Source organism: Lepidochelys kempii, chromosome 1, assembly GCF_965140265.1.
Source record: "Lepidochelys kempii isolate rLepKem1 chromosome 1, rLepKem1.hap2, whole genome shotgun sequence".
NCBI lineage: Eukaryota > Metazoa > Chordata > Testudines > Cheloniidae > Lepidochelys > Lepidochelys kempii.
In genome coordinates this window covers 168,539,681-168,560,880 of record NC_133256.1, presented here as the reverse complement: position 1 = coordinate 168,560,880, position 21,200 = coordinate 168,539,681, and the positions used below count along the sequence as shown (strand labels likewise).

The following is a 21,200-nucleotide window of genomic DNA, read 5'->3' as shown; positions in this document are numbered from 1 at the left end:
TATAATCTTTGGAGTAAGGATCCTGGCTCTTCTGATCCCAGCACTGTGAGAGTGCTACTGGAACATAAACAAATACAATAAATAAATAATACAATAATAATAATAATAAATAATACTTGAAACCTACCCTCGCATAGAATCAGAGATGTTTTATTTTTCTGTTCAAACTACGCTCAGTGCAAGCTATTGTTCCAGGGCGTGGGGCAGCTGCGTAGGAAACTGGGATGATTTCACAGTGTTAGTGTAAAAGAAAAGTTACGTTTCCACTGTGCTTGCCAAGTGTGCATGGCCAAAAAGACGATCAGGAATTCATCAAGATTAACATGCATGTTCAGAGCTGCACAGAAGAAAACAGGGGCTGGAAGGTGGCTTGGTTTGGCTATTGCAGCCAGAGCAGATAGGATTCCCGTTACAGCTGGAATTCTCCGTTCATTTCACGGTTGCTCCACCCTTCCCCACCACCGGCTCTGTGTGGCTGTGTCTCACCTCTCCTGCCTTGGCAGCGGGGAACCTGTGCTGGATAAGGACAGCCCTGACCAACATATAGAAGCGGCCCCAGTCCTTTCCGCTCTTGGGACCGTCTTCCCTGCAGCGTGACGGGCAGTGCTAGGATCCGGCAGAAACCTTCCTTCACACCCAGCCTGGGCGGCTGGAGAGACGCCTCCCCGCAACTCCCCGAGAAGCCCCCGCTGGAGGGAGCCGGAGAGCCCCCGCCCCCGCCTGCAGGGCGCCGCGGGAGTCCCGCTCGCCGAGGCGCCCAGGGAGCTGCTCCAGCCGCCTCGCGGGAAGCAGCTGGTGCTGGAAGATGGCGAGCCGCAGCCTCCTGCCGCTTCTCCTCGGCACCCTGGGGGCTCTGTGCTGTAAGTGGCGCGTCGCTCCCCTCTCCGCCGCGGCCGGGCCCTGCTGCAGGGCAGGGCGCAGCCCCAGCCCCAGCCCCGCTGCTCCCTTTGTTCGGCCGGCTGCCGGGGCTCGCTCGCCCGCCCGGCGCAGCCCCGGGGCCGGAGCCGCTGTGTCTCCGGGGAGCCAGCCGCGGGCGGGGTTTGATCCCCCTGCTGTGCTGGGAGTCGTGGCCCTGCCTCCCTGCAAGGGGGGGAGCAGGGACGGCCCGCTCCCTCTGCAGGCTGGAGCGGGCCCCGGAGCGGGCTGCGTCCAGAGCAAAGGGATGCGGGAATTGGAAAGGATGGAGCGGGGCTTATCGCTTGGGGTGGCGGGATATCTTCTGCGCTAGTCCGTAATGCTGTTGGTCGGACCAGTTTGGGGGGCGAGGAGCTGCTGACTCCTCCAGAAGGTGGCTGGGCTCCTTTCCTTCCAACCTGTTGCTTTAAGCTTCCCCTAGGAGCTCGGTGAAGACGAGTTTGCAGTGAGGGGGACCCGCTGCTGAATGGAGAGGTGCATCGCCTTGGCCGGAGGAAGGCTATGCAGGGCTGGAAGGTACCTGGACTTCTGGCCAGCCCCCTGCATTGAGGCAGGCCACGGTACACCTAGACCATCTCTGCCAAGTGTTTGTCCAGTCTGTTCCTAAAAACCCCCTCTAATGATAGGGCTTCCACAACCACCTGTGGAAGCCCATTCCAGAATTTAACTCCCTTTACTGTTTTTAAAAAAAGTTTTTTCCTAATATCTAACCTAAATCTCCCGTGTTGCAGATTAAACAGTTTACTACTTGTATTACCTTTAGTGAATATGGAAAACAACTGATCACTGTCCTCTTTATAATGGCCCTTAACATATTTGAAGACTGTTGTCAGGCCCTGCCCATGTCTTCTTTTCTCATGACTAAACATACCACATTATTTTAATCTTTCCTCATACATCAGGTATTCTAAACCTTTCATCATTTTTTGTTCCTCTCAAATTTTTCCAATTTGTCCACATTTTCCTTAAAGTTTGATGCTCAGAATTGAACACAGTACTCCAGCTGAGGTCTCACCACTGCTGAGTAGAGTGACACACTTATCTCCCATGTCTTATGTACACCTCAGAAAGATATTAGCCTTCTTTGCAACTGTATCACATCCTTGACTCATTCTATTTGTAGAGCCACAAATATAATTCCTGGATTCTTTTCAGAACGACTGTTGCCTAGCCAGTTATTCCTATTTTGTAGTTGTGCATTTGATTTTTCTTTCTTTCTGAAGTGTAGTACTTTGTACTTTATTGACTTTCAGACCAGTTCTCCAGTTTGTCATGGTTGTTTTTAATTCTAATTCTGTTCTCCAAAGTGCTTGCAACCCTTCCCAGCGTGGTATCATCTGCAAAATTTATAAGCATACTCTAAGTCATTAATGAAAATATTGAGTAGTACTGAACCGCAGACAGACTCCTGTGAGACCTCACTAGATATGTCTTCCCAGTTTGATAGCGAACCATTCCTAGCTACTCTTAGAGTACAACCTTTCATCCAATTGTGCATCCATCTTTTAATAATTTATTTTAGATCACATTTCCCTAGTTTGCTTATGACAATGTCATGTGGGACTATGTCAAAAGCCTTACTAAAGTCAAACTATATCACATCTACAGCTTCCCCCTCCACTTGCTAGTAATCCTGTCAAAGACGGAAGTTAACTTGGGTGCTTGTTATTTACATGGATTTGTCAAGAACAAACAAAAGCTCTTCGAGGCAAGGACTGCCTTTTCTGTGTTTGTACAGCACCTAGAACAATGTGGTTCTGGTACACGACTGGGGCTTCTAGGCACTAATGCAATAATAATAATAAATAATACCAAACCCTTGCCTGTAAAACCAACCTGTTTGCCTGCATGTTTAGGTCTCATACCGCACCTATCAATGTGGTAGCTTAAGCCTGGTCTATATTACAAAGATAGGTGGATGTAAGTCGACTTGTTTGTGCACGTGTCTCTGGCTGATGTCAGGACCCTATTATGGTGACACAGTAAGTGTCTTACTGTGGTCAATAATGCAATACAAATATAATCTTTTCCAATACTGTGTCAGATTCTGCAGTTCTTTACCTCATGTTCCTTCAAATAGCAATTCGTGGGTGGACCTCTGAACTCTTGTGGAGTGCTATTGACTTCAGTAGAGCTTTGGATCAGGCCTCAAGTGAACAAAACTATTATTGTTTTCTTTGAGCCCAGGAGCAAAAGCCAAAATATGTATCCACCATAGAAATAAAAACAAACAGCTTCAGTACAAATGGGGGGAACATGTACTGATAAAAACAGAGAACATATTGAAACTACTGTATGTGACCTATTAAGTAGGCTTGTTTCAAAGCAAGTTGTTCATCTGCCTCAATAAGGCAGTTTTCAGGGTGATTTTTACAAAATAAAGAAGCGGTATCAGAGCTGAAATTTTTCTATGTCTGCAGAAAGTTTTAATGTATTATGTAAAACAGAGAAACCCCAAACTTTCCCTTGCACTTTCAGAAACTTGACACCATTCTATTGACAGCATGGTTCAAACGGTAACTCTTTTTTAAAGCAAAACAGAAAAGGGAAGTAAATCAGGAAAAAAATTCCCCTGCCCAGAGTGCACACTGAATATAAACATGAGAAGTTGTAACAGTGGAAAAGAAATCTTCCGATTAACAGTGCGTAAATATGCAGCAAATTATGCCAAATATCTGATAAGAATGTATCATACATAGAATATATTTTACTGAATACCCTATAGTTTTATATCATACATTTAATTTGTTTTGCTGTCTCCAACCTCTTCTCATTTTAGTGATTAGATCTGACATCTGTTTCTGAGGTTGTGTGTGGAAATAACATTTTGAACTGAAATGTATATGTAGCAGTATCTCACTAATTCACAATGGACACCTAGAGTGAGATAATCTAGCCCGGGGTGGGCAAACTTTTTGGCCTGAGGGCCACATCTTGGTATGGAAATTGTATGACAGGCCATGAATGCTCACAAAGTTGAGGGTTGGGGTGAGGGCTCCAGCTGGGGGTGTGGGCTCTGGGGTGGGGCCAGGGATGAGGGCTTTGTTTGGCGTACCGGAGGGGGCTGCAGGCTGGGGGTGGAGCAGAGGGATTTGGTGTATGGGAAGGGGCTCTGGGCTAAGGCAGAGGGTTGGGGTGTAGGAGGGGGTACAGGCTCTGGGCTGGGGGTGTGCATTCCAGGGTGGGGCCAGAAATGGGGGGTTCAGGGTGTGGGAGGGGGCTTTGTGCTGGGGCAGGGGGTTGGGGTGCAGGGTGGGGGCTCTGAGCTGGTGCAGGGGAGGGGAGGGGTGAGGGCACCAGGTGCAGGCTCTGGGGTGGGGCTGGGGATAAGAGGTTTGGGGTGCAAGAGGGTGCCCTGGGCTGGGAATGAGGGGTTTGGAGGGCAGGAGGGGGATCAGGGCCAGGGCAGGGAGGTGGGATGTGGGAGGAGGGCAGGGGGGAAGGCTGTGAGTGGTGCTTACCTCAAGAAGCTCCTGGAAGCAGTGGCATGTCCCACTCTGGCTCCTACATGGAGGCTTGGTGCCAGCCACGTGGCTTTGTGCGTTGCCCTGTCCGTAGGCGCTGCCCCTGCCGCTCCCATTGGCTGCAGTTCCCAGCCATTGGGAGCGGCAGAACTGGCACTTGGTTTGGGGGCAGCGTGCGGAGCCCTGTGGCTGGCTGCCCCTACCACGTAGGAGCCAGAGCGGGGACATGCCGCTGCTTCCGGGAGCCATGCTGAGCCATGGCACGCATGGAGTGGGGCAAGCCCCCGACCCCACTCCCCGACAGGAGCTCAAGGGCCAGATTAAAAGGTCTGATGGTCTGGATGCGGCCCGCAGGCCATAGTTTGCTTACCCCTGATCTAGCCTTCAGTAGCCTGAGTCAAGGTTCCCACTGCATGGGTTGGCCCCCGCAGGCCATAGTTTGCTTACCCCTGATCTAGCCTTCAGTAGCCTGAGTGAAGGTTCCCACTGCATGGGTTGGCCATCTCCTATATGAGAGTGGAGGAGAAGGAGGTCACTGCCTCTACAGTACCATCTTCCTCTTTTCCCCCACCCTCCTCCCACTACTCCCCACAGCAGAACCTCCTTGACAGGGTAAGAGATTTGCTGCTGAGGAGAGGGTGGCCAGCCAGGGATAAGGAGGGAGGGCTGTAGGCAGCATCGGAGGGAAAGTGCCTATTACTGGCTCTTCTTTTTCTCTCCCTTATAGCTACCAGGCATTGAGAAAAGACTAGTTAATTTGGTTTGTTTCACCTATATGGGAGTGGGGACTTTTTGTTTAATTCCTTATTTGATTTCTTGCCTTTCCAGTGTTTGGAGATAGAAAGCTATTTGTCTCTTTATTTAGTGATACACATTTACAGTTGTTGTTCCAAGTTAGTGCACTTTTTTGTCTTCAGATTTCCTTTTTTTTGAGGGGTGGGATGGGTAGAGGTCTGCTGATGCAGCTGTGGGTGACAATTTACATCATGTACTCTAATGGAGACCATGTGAGCTTCCTAAGCTATGAGCTACCCATTCAAAATTTAAAAGGCCTGAAAGAATCCTTGAATGAGAATGAGCTGCGTTCAAGGGATAGTTATAAGATCCAGGGGAATAAGTGCATTAATCTAGATGTGTAGTGGTAGTGATTGTGGAAAGATCCCAATCGGGGCTTTAAATTCAGCCGGAGCTGTCTGAAGCAGAGCTCCGGTAAATTTTTTAAACCTGTCGGTCTAAAGCCCTGAGCCTTCGTGTGCCCCATGGGGCTGAAGCCCAGAGCCCTGAATGGGGGTGAGGGGCTATGGGAAATACTGTATTAGAATTTAAGCCTTGGTACCAATGAATCTAAAAGTGCATCAGACCTTTTATGAAGTTTCCAAAGTCCGATCAGTCTGATATTTTTTGCTCAGGTTGGTGTAAATCAGGATGAACTGTATTGAAGTGAATGGAGTTTCATTGGTGAAACTGACAGGAAAATCAGGCCCTGTATGTCCCTATGAGGACTTTACAAAGGCAGTATAGTGTCTTTGGCAAATGTTACAATGCACTATTCTGACCCACCTAATTCAATTCTGAGTAAGTTCAAAACACATATTCCTAGTTCTTGGAAAGCCCTAGTGCAGTAGTTCCCAAACTAGGGGCGCCGCTTGTTCAGGGAAAGCCCCTGGCGAGCCGGACAAGTTTGTTTACCTGCCGCGTCCGCAGGTTCAGCCGATCGCAGCTCCCAGTGGCCGTGGTTCGCCGCTCCAGGCCAATGGGGGCTGCGGGAAGCAGCTGCCAGCACGTCCCTCAGCCCATGCCGCTTCCTGCAGCTCCCATTGGCCAAGAGTGGTGAACCGCGGCCACTGGGAGCTGCGATCGGCCAAACCTGCAGATGCGGCAGGTAAACAGACCAGCCCGGCTTGCCAGGGGCTTTTCCTGAATAAGTGGCGCCCCTAGTTTGGGAACCACTGCCCTAGTGCAAAGGACCATTTTCAAGAATCTTTGAATAAGCCAAATATGGAGTTTTTGTGCCAAAACATCTTGGAGATAAAATATGACACAAAAACATAAGAATTCATGAAAGATTATTTATACCTATTTTCCAATATCCATATCTCAAACAAATTGTCTCATTCACCTAAAATTTGCCAAGAAATATCTCATAGGGTCACACATGCAAAACTTTGAATTATAAACAGCAATGGCATAGTATTAACCAGGGGTGGTTTTACCAGGTAAAAGCATAGGTTTTTTACCAACCTGGGAAAAAACTAGTTTGTCCCAGTGTAAGGCATTCTCTATTTTAAAAACTGTTTGTTTAATGCACACCATATTGCACTTAGTTGTAATTACATGTCCGAATTGTGGTTACATAAGGCAGTAGACTTGAAGATTAACTTAGGATTGTACAAATAAAAACTAAAACTGTTGTGGGCATAATACTAATATGTGTAACTATAATACTGAATGTCGGAATACCCTTTGGTTTGAGATTTTCTCAAGGAAGTTGTACACGTCATGACTCAAGTTTCAGTTTTCAATATTATATGAGCAAAAGTTGAAAGCATTTGATTATATGAAAACAACAATGCAGAGTTGTGGGCTAGAAGCATGCAGAGCTGCAGACTACCAGTCCAGGTCCATTTGGCCAAGCAGCATTCTGTATCATAAGACTAACTTTGATTTAGTGGGTAGACTGCGCCCATTTCTCATTTTGAATTGATTCATTCTGTGCTTGCTGAACACTGATGCAGTTGCACCCCCAGTTCTATGAAGTCACATGGAATATCAGCACTGGAACATCAGATTTTTCTACCATGTTACAGGAGAAGAATTTGCCTTAATAGTGGATGAAAAATTGATCTCTAGTATGGAGCTCCTTCTGCTAGAAATGCAATTAAATATGGCAGAAAGTCAAGATTTTTGCTGAGCAACCACTGACTTCCAGTTTCTTCTTCTTCAGCTGACAATTCCTTTCTTGCATACTTTGGATAAGGGAAGTTGGCCAACATGTGTACAGGAGTAATTGCCTCAGGAACTCTTTTATACTTTTGCTTTGTGTGGTGCAAGATCTCCACTTATCAGAAAATACATACAACATCAACTATTGATGTGTCCCTTTTGGAGTATGTCAAGTGCCACAACAACCAGTTTCAATTGACTGATCAAGTTCTTTGCTTCTCAGTAAATCCCTTGATTATTAATTATATTGACCACTCTATCTTCAAGTTCTACATCATGATGGCTCACAATCCTGAGACAATGTGGCTGACTTTTAACATACATTTCCAGGCATGTTGTTTGACTGGTCCATCATGTGTCACCAGGGATTTGCGGTTTTACAGATCCTTAGCATTCTTTTAATGAGGCTCCAGGCTGATGGTGAATATGGAAATACTTTTGTAAATCTACATGTTTCATCAAAGGACTTGGTGTAAGGTCTTGTCAAGTGAAATTAGCCAACGTGATGCACATCTATATGTAACCAAATTGTTGATATCTTGTTCCAACTCACTTCTCACACTTTTTGCATCTTTCCCCCATTGTCTGTCAGGTAACTCTTAATAACCACAACTATACGGGTCATTTGCTAATGCCTTGACTTCCCCTGACACTGAAACACAGTACTTTTCAGTCTTATTGCTTCCAGTGTCAACCGCTGATACGTAAACGTCATTTTTCTCTAACTCCGTGGTTCTCTAACTTTTGTACTGGTGACCCCTTTCACATAGCAAGCCTCTGAGTGCGACTCCCCCGCCTTTATACATTAAAAACACTTTTTAATATATTTAACACCATTATAAATGCTGGAGTCAAAGAAGGGTTTAGGGTGGAGGCTGACAGCTCACGACCCCCCATGTAATAACCTCATGAACCCCAGTTTGAGAACCCCTGTTCTAACTGCACCCAGTTCATTGGAGTAACGTGCACAGCCATCTTGTGTTAATGTAACTGCTTTTCCATGTAATTTGTTGCATGCTTCTACCCTCAAGCTATCAGTGACTGCATCTAACAGTTCACCAGCTATTTGCTTTTGATTGGGTGCTTTGTAATCTGGCCCTCAGTAGCTAATCCATTGCTTGAAAATTTGCATGTTCAGTAACAGAAAAGGAAATATTACAGCCATATTTTTTTTTCCAAATTTCAAGCCTAGCTTTTTGTTTCAATTCTGGAGTTCTTTTTGTTGCAAACATTTGTGGTTGAAAAACCGTGATGCTTCCTCCTGGTTCGTGGCTGACCTGGATCTGATTTTCCTTTGATGTACCTGGCAATGCAGTATTATTATATCAGTACCTTCATCCTCAATCTGATGCCAGTACTCACATACATTTAGCTGAAACCAGTGATTGTTTTGTCTGTTTTTTCAACTGTACTTTGCAAAATGTCTTCTCATACGGTCTGCCTTCCAAATCACTTTTTCTTTTCAATTTCTGCATCTAAGACTCTCTCTCTTGCCATTTTCATGAATTTTCTCAATATCCATTAATTGAGTCAAGTGGTCTTGCCCCTTTCCTCATACTGAAATATTTTGACTTGAATCCCTGTGCTCCCAGAGTTCAGCTGCACACCAGATCAGGAGACAGAGGACTGGACTGGATAGTTAGTTTGGGAGCGTACCACAAAGACTTCAACTTCAGAATCTGGGAATTCACCATCTTTATTTGCTAAACAAAAATAAAATTTGCATTCCTAAAGAGAAGGAGAATTCCCAGCTTCAAAAATTTCAGTTTCTGTTTGGCGTAGCCAAGTCAATAGCATAAACATTAGGTTGAGGCTTGGTTTGTTTAATTTTATTTCCTTTAATTAAAATTACAGACAACATAACTGCAAAACTATTATCAAATTGCTAAATGTTTTTCAGTAATTTTCATTACTATAGTCCTAATTTTATTCTTTGTGGTTTCCTGGTTTAAACAGGTATTTATCAACACCCTGTCCAAAACTAGTTTTTCCTAGGAAATTGCCAACCGTGCCTATAAAGGATGCAAAGATGTGCGTGAGGAAAATCAGACTTATAAATCGGGCTCTATACCAGAGGTAGGCAAACTATGGCCCGCGGGCCACATCCAGCCTGCGGGACTGTTCTGCCTGGCCCCTGAGCTCCTGGCCCAGGAGGCTAGCCCCCGGTCCCTCCCCCACTACTCCCCCTCCCTTGCAGCCTCAGCTCACTGCACTGCTGGCGCAATGCTCTGGGCAGCAGGGCTGCGAGCTCCTGGGGCAGTGCAGCTGCAGAGCCCAGCCTGACCCGGTGCTCTGCGCTGCGCGGTGCGTGGCTGGCTCAAGCCGGGCTGCGCGGCTCCCTGTCCTGGTGCAGCCACGCCGCCAGCCACTGGTGCTCCAGGCAGCGCAGTAAGGGGGCAGAGAGTGGGGGAAGAGGGTTGGATAGAGGCCAGGGGAATTCAGGGAGTGGTCAGGAGCCAGGGGTGTGGACAGGGGTCGGGACGGTCAGAGGGCGAGGAACAGGGGGGTTGCATGGGGGCAGGAGTTCCGGGGGCGGTCAGGGGACAGGGAGAAGGGGTGGTTGGATGGGGCAGAGGTCCCTGGGGGCGGCACTCAGGAAGGAGGGGGGGGTTGGAATGGGGCGGTGGAGGGCAGTTAGGGGCGGGGGTCTGGGGGCGGTCAGGGAGAAGAGGTGGTTGGATGGGTCAGGGGTCCTGGGGGGGCAGTCAGGAAGGAGAGGAGGGGTTGGATGGGTGGCAGCGGGCAGTTAGGGGTGGGGGGCCTGGGGGCGGTCAGGGGACAGAGAGTGGGGGGGAGGGAGTGGATGGGGGGAGTCCTGGGGGGGGGCGAGAAGCAGGTAGGGGGTGGGGGCTGGGCCATGCCTGGCTGTTTGGGGAGGCACAGCCTCCCGTAACTCGCCTTCCAGACAATTTCTGACACCCGATGCGGCCCTCAGGCCAAAAAGTTTGTCCGCCCCTGCTCTATACTGTCTATAATTCTGTGGCCATGGAAGCGATGGCAGAATATGCCTTTTGCTTCAGGACATAACATTTTTATTTAGAATGAAATTAATCTGGCTCCTGTCCAGATTTATTAGTGGAGAGAAGTTAAGCCTGATCTAAACACAGGGAGGTTTTGTGTGCCAGGATAATTATTTTGGTTAGGGCTGTGACTTCTTTTTGTTTCTACTAAAATAGTTATACCATTATAAGACCTAGTGTGGGCACAATTATATTGTTATAAAGGTTCTTAAACTCTTGCAGCCCACGCCTGAGTTATACTACAAAGTTAGGTCAATGGAAGTCACCTGACATTGACCTAATTGTGTATGTGTATACACTTAAATATGTCTCCCACTGATGTAAGCTCTCTGTTATGCCAACATAGTAACACCGTCTTCCTGAGTGGCGTTGAGCCATGGTCGATGTATTGAGGTCAGTGCTGCATGAATGCAGATGTTGTGTTGCCTGTGTCAACCCTAACAGTCCTCCAGAAGCTGTCCCACAAAGGCCAACACTGACTGCTGTGGTCACATTTGTGAACTCCACTGCCCAGGGGTCACAGAGACCAGAAGCCCTGCCCTTTTAAAACCCTGCAAATTTTTGATATGCCCTTTTCCTGATTGTCCATCTTGGCACACCTAGCAGCTCTTCACCGTTATGTGCAACTGCCCAGCTGACCATTCCAGCTACGTGTTCCAAGTGCACTCCAGACTAGAGTAGACAAGAGGTATTGGATCTCCTGGACCTGTGAGGGGAAAAACACCGTGCAAGCACAGCTACAGACCACGCACAAAAATGTGGACATCTACGATTGGATTGCATGGGGGATGCAGGAGAAGGGGTATGGCAGAGATCAGCAGCAGTGCTGAATGAAAGTGAAGGAGCTGCGGCAGGCATATCAGAAGGCCAGGGAGGACAACAGTTGATCCAGTGCTGAGCTACAGACCTGCCACTTTTACAAAAAGCTGCATGCCATCTTGGTGAAGACACCGCCACCGCTCCACACACCACTATGGATACCTCCGAGGAGCCTGAGTCACAGGCTCCTGGCATGAACAGCAAGATGATGGGGGACATGTGACTGGGGGAGCCAGCTGTACCACAAGCCAGGACCTGTTTGAGACTCCACTGCAGTCCAGTCAGTCCTGGCAATCAATCACAGATGAGCCCAATGCAGGGGAAGGGACCTCAGGTAAATGTGTAAATGTATCTCCCATTACAGTGATGGCATCCCCAACTTACCAGGATACAGCTAGTGACTTTGAGTTAATTATATGTAGTAGAAGAGGCAGCAGTACAACAAAGAGAGAGAGAGAGAGAGTTGCTATCTACTTTTCATTCCCCTATAGATTTTAGGCAGGGGGGCCATATGGAGCAGCTTCTGTGTACAGGGATGTCCCTTGAATCCGCCTGAGAGCTCTGGAGGAAATGTTTTCATGGTGGTACTCTGCAGTCTTCTCCCAAAGGTTTAGACTCCTTTTCCTTCCTCTAGGGTAGGAAACTTTCCCATGTCAGTGGGTGATATACTTCAAAGTCACCTGTTGAATTTACAGGCTAGCAGCATGTGGGCCCAGGTGGCTTTGGGATGCCAGCAGCAGTTGTGCTCTCTGTCATTGTTATTCTCAGGAGTGAGAGATCAGCTAAAATCACCACTGCCTGTGGAAAATGGTGCCTGTATTTAACCCCATTGTCCTGTACTCATGGTTTCATGCAACTGAGCAATTCTCTCGTCATTTCCTTCACCTCTGGCAGGCCATACTCACCATGGCCGGTGGTGTGAATGGCATTGTGCACAAGCATGCTGAAGCAGAAGTGTCAATAAGCATGTTTTGTTTAAAACTTTAGGGATGCAAGGGACAGGCGTTCTGAATCTTATGTTTTTTGCTTTCCAGTAGGACTATATTGACAATGTAAAATGTGTGTTTTATCTGTAACTGCTGCCATTGTGGCCTTGAGGGTCTCCCCCTCCACACCCATGGAATGCCTGAGCCAGATAAGGAGCTAAAAGAAGAGGACTTGGGATGACCTGTTCAGTGAGGTCCTGCAAGCCAGTGCTGCATCAGCCCATGAACAGAGGGCCTTGAGGATGTATATTGCAGACTGTATGAAGAGGGAAACGGGAGACAGGCCCAGGAATGTGTGGGCCCCTTACTGAATGAGGGAGGCAACCTAGTGACAGAGGATGTGGAAAAAGCTAATGTACTCAATGCTTTTTTTGCCTCTGTTTTCACTAATAAGGTCAGCTCCCAGACTGCTGCGCTGGGCATCACAAAATGGGGAAGAGATGGCCAGCCCTCTGTGGAGATAGAGGTGGTTAGGGACTATTTAGAAAAGCTGGACGTGCACAAGTCCATGGGGCCGGACGAGTTGCATCCGAGAGTGCTGAAGGAATTGGCGGCTGTGATTGCAGAGCCATTGGCCATTATCTTTGAAAACTCGTGGCGAACTGGGGAAGTCCCGGATGACTGGAAAAAGGCTAATGTAGTGCCAATCTTTAAAAAAGGGAAGCAGGAGGATCCTGGGAACTACAGGCCAGTCAGCCTCACCTCAGTCCCTGGAAAAATCATGGAGAAGGTCCTCAAAGAATCAATCCTGAAGCACTTGCATGAGAGGAAAGTGATCAGGAACAGCCAGCATGGATTCACCAAGGGAAGGTCATGCCTGACTAATCTAATCGCCTTTTATGATGAGATTACTGGTTCTGTGGATGAAGGGAAAGCAGTGGATGTATTGTTTCTTGACTTTAGCAAAGCTTTTGACACGGTCTCCCACAGTATTCTTGTCAGCAAGTTAAGGAAGTATGGGCTGGATGAATGCACTATAAGGTGGGTAGAAAGCTGGCTAGATTGTCGGGCTCAACGGGTAGTGATCAATGGCTCCATGTCTAGTTGGCAGCCGGTATCAAGTGGAGTGCCCCAAGGGTCGGTCCTGGGGCCGGTTTTGTTCAATATCTTCATAAATGATCTGGAGGATGGTGTGGATTGCACTCTCAGCAAATTTGCGGATGATACTAAACTGGGAGGAGTGGTAGATATGCTGGAGGGCAGGGATAGGATACAGAAGGACCTAGACAAATTGGAGGATTGGGCCAAAAGAAATCTGATGAGGTTCAATAAGGATAAGTGCAGGGTCCTGCACTTAGGACGGAAGAACCCAATGCACAGCTACAGACTAGGGACTGAATGGCTAGGCAGCAGTTCTGCGGAAAAGGACCTAGGGGTGACAGTGGACGAGAAGCTGGATATGAGTCAGCAGTGTGCCCTTGTTGCCAAGAAGGCCAATGGCATTTTGGGATGTATAAGTAGGGGCACAGCAAGCAGATCGAGGGACGTGATCGTTCCCCTCTATTCGACATTGGTGAGGCCTCATCTGGAGTACTGTGTCCAGTTTTGGGCCCCACACTTCAAGAAGGATGTGGATAAATTGGAGAGAGTCCAGCGAAGGGCAACAAAAATGATTAGGGGACTGGAGCACATTATTTATGAGGAGAGGCTGAGGGAGCTGGGATTGTTTAGCCTGCAGAAGAGAAGAATGAGGGGGGATTTGAGAGCTGCTTTCAACTACCTGAAAGGGGGTTCCAAAGAGGATGGCTCTAGACTGTTCTCAATGGTAGCAGATGACAGAACGAGGAGTAATGGTCTCAAGTTGCAGTGGGGGAGGTTTAGATTGGATATTAGGAAAAACTTTTTCACTAAGAGGGTGGTGAAACACTGGAATGCGTTACCTAGGGAGGTGGTAGAATCTCCTTCCTTAGAGGTTTTTAAGGTCAGGCTTGACAAAGCCCTTGCTGGGATGATTTAACTGGGAATTGGTCCTGCTTCAAGCAGGGGGTTGGACTAGATGACCTTCTGGGGTCCCTTCCAACCCTGATATTCTATGATTCTATGAATGAGAGAGGGGAGTACATTAGGACATAATGGGGCTTTTCTAGCAGCAAACACAGATGTTACAAGTTCAACAATCCCAGGCTCACCTTCCTTTGCATTCCATGGAGAACTCCAGTATAGCACTTCCCTATACCCCCTGACAGTGTTCCATGTGGCATCTGGGGCTGCATCCCTACCCCTACCATTCCATATCGAGGAACATGAAGGTCAATCAAAGCTTTACATGCATGGACCCTTGAGAGCCACTGCTGATATATATGTAAGCTAAAAGGGACATGAATGTTCCTTCCTCTTCTTTAAGATTCTCATGTATTTTGCTTTTAACTTGCACAAAAATTTTTAGAGAGTTTTTGTTACTCATCTTTATTTGTTCACAACATGTGCCTCACTTGTTGTACACAGTGACACAACAGATCAGATCAGTGACAAACACAGTGTAATAGTCATAAATATATAGCAAGCATCAGTGTTCTGTTCACAGATGTGCATGAAGCACCACACAATTCCTAACAGGTCCCCAAAACATCAGGGTCAGGTAGAGCATAGTACACCACACTGCATTACTATGGCTCACGGTTAAAGTGCTCTTTCACAGCCTCCCTGAGCTGTATAGCTCTGCATTGATCTCTTCTGATAGTCCTTGTGTCTGGCTGTCCAAACTCAGCAGACAGCTGCTCCATCTCCGCTTTCCACCACAGTGGCAACATTTCCTTCTTTGCTTCACATTTGCTTCATATATTTGCAAATATATGTTGCAGGACACAGCAGACAGCTATAACGGTTAGGATATGTCTCTAACTGAGATCCAACCTTGTCAGTAAACAATGCCAGCTTCCCTTCAGTCTACTAAGAGCACATTCAACTGTCATTCTGCATCTGCTGAGCTGATAGTTGGATCTTTCCTTGGTGCTGTCAAAGTGGTTACTGGCGTACAGCTTCATGAGCCAGGGGAGCAAAGGGAAGACCGGGCAACCAGGATCGCTAGTGGCATTTCAACATTGCCAATGGTAATCTGCCAGTTGAAGAAAAAAAGTCCCTGGTTGTAGCTTTCTGAACAGATGTGAGCGTCATGCACCTTCCCCGACCACTGAACACTGATGTCAGTGAAGCATCCTGGGTGGTCCATCAGACCTTGCGTAGCCACAGAAAAATAGCTCTTTCTGTTGATGTACTCTGTGCGGAGGTCGTTTGGTGCCAAAACAGGGATGTGTCTGCTGTCTATCACTTCACCACAGTTCAGGAACCCCCCTTGCTGCAGATTCATCCATTATGTCCTGCACATTACCGAGAGTCGCAGTCCTGTGTAGCAGGAGGCAATTAATGGCCCTGTACACTTGCATGACAGCAGCCCTGAGAGTGGATTTTCCAACTGCAAGATGACTTCCCACTGCCTGGTAGCAACCTGGAGTTGCAAGTTTCCACAGTGCAATCACCACTCGTGCCTCCACTGTCCATGCAGCTCTCATGCTGGTGTTCCTGCGCTGGATGGCTGGGGTGAGCTCAGCACACAGATTCAGGAATGTGGCCTTGTGCATCCAAAAGTTCTGCAGCCACTGCTTGTCATCCCACACCTGCATTGTTACGTGATTCCCCCTCAGTCAGTGCTTGTTTCTCAGACCCAGAAGCAGCACTCCACTGTTTGCAGCTGCTCCATGAATGCCACCGACAATCTTGAATTGTGTTCCACAGCAATCTGACCTCCAGGAGATTGTCCTATTCCCTGCTGCTCTTCTTGCAGCTCTGCAAATACCAGAGGTCTGTGCGTCCCATGTTTTAAACGCACATGACAGTAGGGCAGAGCTGTACAAACTCCATGCTTCTGTCAGAGATGACAAACAAGAAGTCCCATGCAGGTTTGTGGGATTTTCAAAATAGTCATGGAAATTATGGGATAGAGATAGCATTTTGGGGTGGAGGAAGTTGCACGATAGGAACTTGAGTCCAAGGTCCCAGGGTTAACTCATGTGGCTCTTTGGCCCACCATGCATTGCCATAAGTTCCCAAAAGATAGTGCACGGGACTGTGGTGAGTTGCACATTGGGATATCTACCATGGTGCACCACACTAGGCATCAAAACAAGCTCTCTTGGTGAGTATGCAGAGCACCGATGCAAGGAGCCAAGTGTGCAAGCGCACAAGTGATAGACTAAATGTGGCAGCTTCATGCTGACGTAACTTGTGTCGGCAAAAGTTTGTAGCATAGATATGCCCTCATTCTCTTTCCTGTGCAGGTACTGACATCCTACTAAGGATCTGGCGCACATACTCTGTGACCTGGCTTAAATGACGCAATCTATGAGAAAAATATATGAGCAACTGAAACTCTTTTTATTTATTGCAACAATTCTATCAGGAGTTTTGTCCCCACAAAATTTTGAGAATGTTTTGAATAAACTACTGTTTTTTTTCTTGAGCAGGATGATACAAAGTGTTTCCTAGAAGCAAAGCTCACCTCTTTATGGCAGGGAAATAAGTTTTGAAAATCATTAGTATTTTATTCTGAACTCATTCCTCACAGAAATGTTGGAAGTTTAGTGTGTAAGAATAAATGTCTTCCCTCTTTCTTCATTTTAGTTTTTGCTTTAATAATTATTCCCCAATAAGAAACATTTGTTGATTTCACACACATCCAGTAGAAGATTTATGATAGCTGCTTTTGTTGACATCCTTTCAGTTTGGATGCATTGGCCAACATGAAAGGTAGTAGAAATTCTAGTTTGTATTTTCATCATAGTCCTGTCACCTTAATATCATGTCCTGAAAGGAATATCTTGCCCTGCAGGAGGAATTCTGTTGAATAATGTTGCATTCCTGTTTAGAACCACCTACCAAAGCGTGTTCTTCCTTCTGGAGAGGTGGAATTTTAAAGCTGTAAGAGTTACAATGAGTGAAATAGTTATTTAAAGTGAGACTGTTGGCCAGGTTAACCTATTCTGGGGGAAAAACTTACAAGAGAAATCTCTGTGAGGATCCCTCAGTTCTGCTGGAGAAGCACAGTTTCCTTTCTCCTCTCTGTGCTTTGCTGTATAGACTGCAAGACCATACCCCACACCTCCATCCCCAAAAACCTCCACTGAACCCCAGGGATCTGAGAGTATCCTGGCATTTCGTCTGGAAGTCAGGGCCACCTGCATAGAGGTCTGCTCAAATTCTGTGCCCCCACCATGACCTGTCCTGCTCCCCAGTCCAAGGGAATCCCTGCCCTGGAGGTGGTTCAACAGAAAAGGTAACAACACAGCCCCTAGCTATGTTATCTCAGTAAGCTATCCCCTGTACAGAAGAGAGAGAATGTGCGTGTCCTATTGGTCCCAGTCCAACATCTGCCTTCCCCTGCTCAGATCTCTGGCCCTACAGAGGTGGCTGACCCCATTGCCTACTGTGGATAGATCTGGAGATGGTAGAGCCATGCATAGTAGGAACCCTCTGCATGCAAATCTCTGTAATACAGTTTCACCTCCAGCCCCCTTGTGTCTGAGGCATAGGCACAAGGGGACAGAATTAAGGCTGAATGTTCAACCCTCACTTTTGCAGTTTCCTTACCCTGAGAGCTTGTTTGTTTTCTCCCCACTTTTAATGTTGCAATAACACATGCTTTTTGTTGGTGCAAGGAATACGTATTATGTTAATTCTAGCTGTTTTCTTTCAGACTCTGCATCTTACTTATGTCAAATCTACTAAAGAATATATTTTTTAAATCTTTTAAAAATATACAGTATGTTTATATATGGCTTCCTCTCTGGATCCTACTGAGAATTAGCTTCTTGGTATGCCCCAGTTCAGTGAGACAGGACCCTCTGCAGTGTGTGAGATATTCTAGTTATAGAAACCATACATAATTCCCTTTTAGAACTAATTTAAAAATTGCCTTTTATTTCCTAGAACTATATCTTATCTTTTAGGATCAGATAGATCCATATAACCTCGTATGCTATCATACTTCCTGCTGACACATACAGTCTCTTTAGTGGTAATATAGATTGAATTTTCCTTGTGAGAGATGAATTTTGAGACCAGTTCTTTAGCCCTGAGCTAGGCTGTCTATTTAGTGTGACTGACTGACCTGCAGAAAGATTTAGCATGATGGAATTGCAGGGCATATTATATAAAATAAGTAAATCCCAACCCTAATCTAATAACCTTTCATCTCTCTTTCAAACCAGAACAATATCCACTAAACAAGAGCCTGTCCATCCACTTTCACCGGATTCTGTCTCTCAAATCAGTGAGCCATTTTAGAAACTCCTTTTTTTTTTTTTTAACACGAAGCGGGGAGGTTTTATTTGGCCTGGTTCCCTAACAAACAGATAAGTCCTGTTTAACACGCTTATCTAAAGGAAAACAAAAATACATTCAGAATGGCAACTGTTCACACAGTCCATGAAGCTGTTTTTTACTGACAGCAACTGACACATCATTTATGTCTGTTATGGGAAACCATCTGTATATGCCAAGGCTGTATGGAATGCTTAGTGAAGATCTATTCTGAAAAGTTGCTATAGCAGAAATAGAATCATCTTTAATGAGTAGATCTGCTACTCATCTAAGATCTGCTTAATATAGTGAAAGAATTAAGAGTTTTTTCCCTCCCTGACAATCTTGTGGAACAGACACAGATTTGGGAGAGATGACTTACCCATCAATAAAATTAATAACAAAGTTCCAGTGTCGTGTCTTCACGATGAATTGTTTTTAATTTTAACTGATCAAATTTGATATGCAAATTGAAAGACAATAAATGCAGCTTTTTTCTCCCCAAGATTCATTTTTCAGAGGGAATCTGAATTTTTAAGGTTTACTTCCTGATTCAGAGTTCTGCCTTTTGGAATTTCATTTCCATCCTATGTAACAAGACACTTTTGGTTCTAGCAGTGTAATTCTGGAAAAGAGGCTGCTTTTTTTGTCTCCCTACTGGTTAGCATTGCAGACCTCCTTGTGTGGTAATCTCTGTCACAGAAAGCTTGGTTCAGAAATCATGATCTTTATAATCAAGCCAGTTAAATAATTTACTTCCTCTGTCTTACTCTGTTGTACACCTGCTGGGTCTTATTTGAGACAAGGGAAGGCTAAGTGAGTTTACCAGTTAACTTTATGATCAGTGGTCCAGTTCATTTGTTTTAGATTTATACAATAGTTGCTTTGAGGGCAGAGAGAGAAGAAATAGCACTTCAAGACAATTCAAGATAATATAGTAACCACAGTAGTTGTTGATCCATTAGTGAGGTTGTATGTTAAGTAGAACTAAAAATAAAAAGTGTGTGTGGGGGGGTCCATTTCTCCCCACTTGCATCAATTTATTGACTAGTTTACAGATTAAGAAACCTGGGTCATCCTGTAGCCCCTCTCTCATCCATTCCATTCGTTTTTCTTTACTTGTTGTCTGTCCTTGTATACTTGATCCTCACAGATTTTACAATCTGCCTTTTTATTCCATGTTTGTACAGTGACTACCACAATAGGTCCCCATCCCTAACTGGAGCTTCTGCCTGCTCCTTTAACACAAATTTTTAATAATAATAGCAGTGTCATCTGAAACTGGGATATGAAAAGGAATCTGGTTTTAACAAATGGATAACACAAAAGAAATAAACATTAGGGTCTGGACTAAAGCATGAGATAATCCTCCAATTGCTAATTTAAATTTAACCCTTGAACTACCAACACCCATATGTGGATATTCCAGTTACACTAAAACACATACTTTTCTGAGACTTGCACTGTGGATACTGGACCAGGGAAAAAAGATTAGACTGCTTTGGAGCTGCAGGCCAGACAAAAAATATCCTGACATGTCAGATTTTTCACTGTTTTAAACTCTTATTTATTTTAATTTAAATTTAGTGCCAGGCTAGCAGTGCTCTGTAAAATTGCCCATAACACGATTTAAATTAAAACTACCTGAACTATAGTAGGAGCAGCAGTATGGCTAAACCCAAGCCCTCAAAAATCATGAGGTTAGGAGAAAAGCATGAGATTTTTAAACAATAATAAATATACTGGGCTCTTTTTGTTTACCTTCTGACTTGTGAGTATTTAGGCTTCACTTGCTTCATGTTTTCAAGCATTTCTATACAACTGTGAGTGCTAAAAACTGAACAAGAAAGCGAGAAAGAACTGAGATTTTCATGCATTCTCTTGCTTCCAAGAGCTAGGGCTTTAGAGAAAACGCCAAATATCATGAGTGTACCAACAAAATTGTGAGAGTTGGCAACACCTCTGAAAGAGAACCTGAGCTGTGGGGAGACAGAATCAGGGGTACATAATGGCATGAGGGCAAGCTCCTGTGTATAACAGAGCTGCAATTTTCCTCCCTGGTTTATACTAAAGGAAGACTAGCAAGAGCCATAGTGAGCCCAGAGAGAGTCAAAGAGCGTGAAATGTACAAAGCCCTGCAGCAGGCATTCTGATGGGCAGAAAGAGATGTTCTTTTGTAACTTATGTAATGTGATTACTTAAAGCCCCCTTGAGTGCCTTTTAAAATACTGCCACATGACATCATCAAGTTGAAATCCTCCTCCTCCTCCCTGGCTCTGTAGACTATAGAGCTCCTTGGCTGTTCTCACAATTTGCTCCCTCCTCTTTCTGTCCGGTGCATACTTTTTCCGTTGATGATAATTCACGCTAAGAACTATTAGGTCTTGTTCAATCTTATCACTCCACCTTCTCCTTGGTCGACTGCAAGCCTGGATACCATAAGTATACCCTTGTAAGAGATACTTAGCTGGTCTGTCTTCTGTCATCCTAACTACATGTCCTGACCACTGAAGTTGTTAGGATTTCACTACACTTAATCTCCCGCACTTCCCTATTAAATTTTCTGCACTCATCACTGCACTCGTCACTGTTACTGGCCCAAAACTTCATCTCAACACTTCATCTCAAAGGTATTGAGCTGTACCCAGGTCTCACATCCATATAAAACAATAGACCTTTTAAGTGGTCTTGTATATCTGAAGCTTGGTCTTTCTCAGTTTTTTCTGGAGCTGAAAATTCTCAGCAGAGAAAAGTAAACA

At 45.7% G+C, this 21,200-nt stretch overlaps 1 protein-coding gene across 1 annotated transcript in view; it reads left to right on the top strand.

Moving 5' to 3' along the window:
* The first annotated feature begins 402 nt into the window (after positions 1-402).
* The window catches only part of JAM2 (junctional adhesion molecule 2), a 63,319-nt gene continuing 42,521 nt past the window's right edge, over positions 403-21,200 (top strand). Inside the window, exon 1 of the mRNA XM_073363179.1 lies at positions 403-860. Coding sequence (XP_073219280.1) covers positions 806-860 — 55 coding nt within the window. The 5' untranslated portion in view covers positions 403-805. The remainder of the gene's footprint in view (positions 861-21,200) is intronic.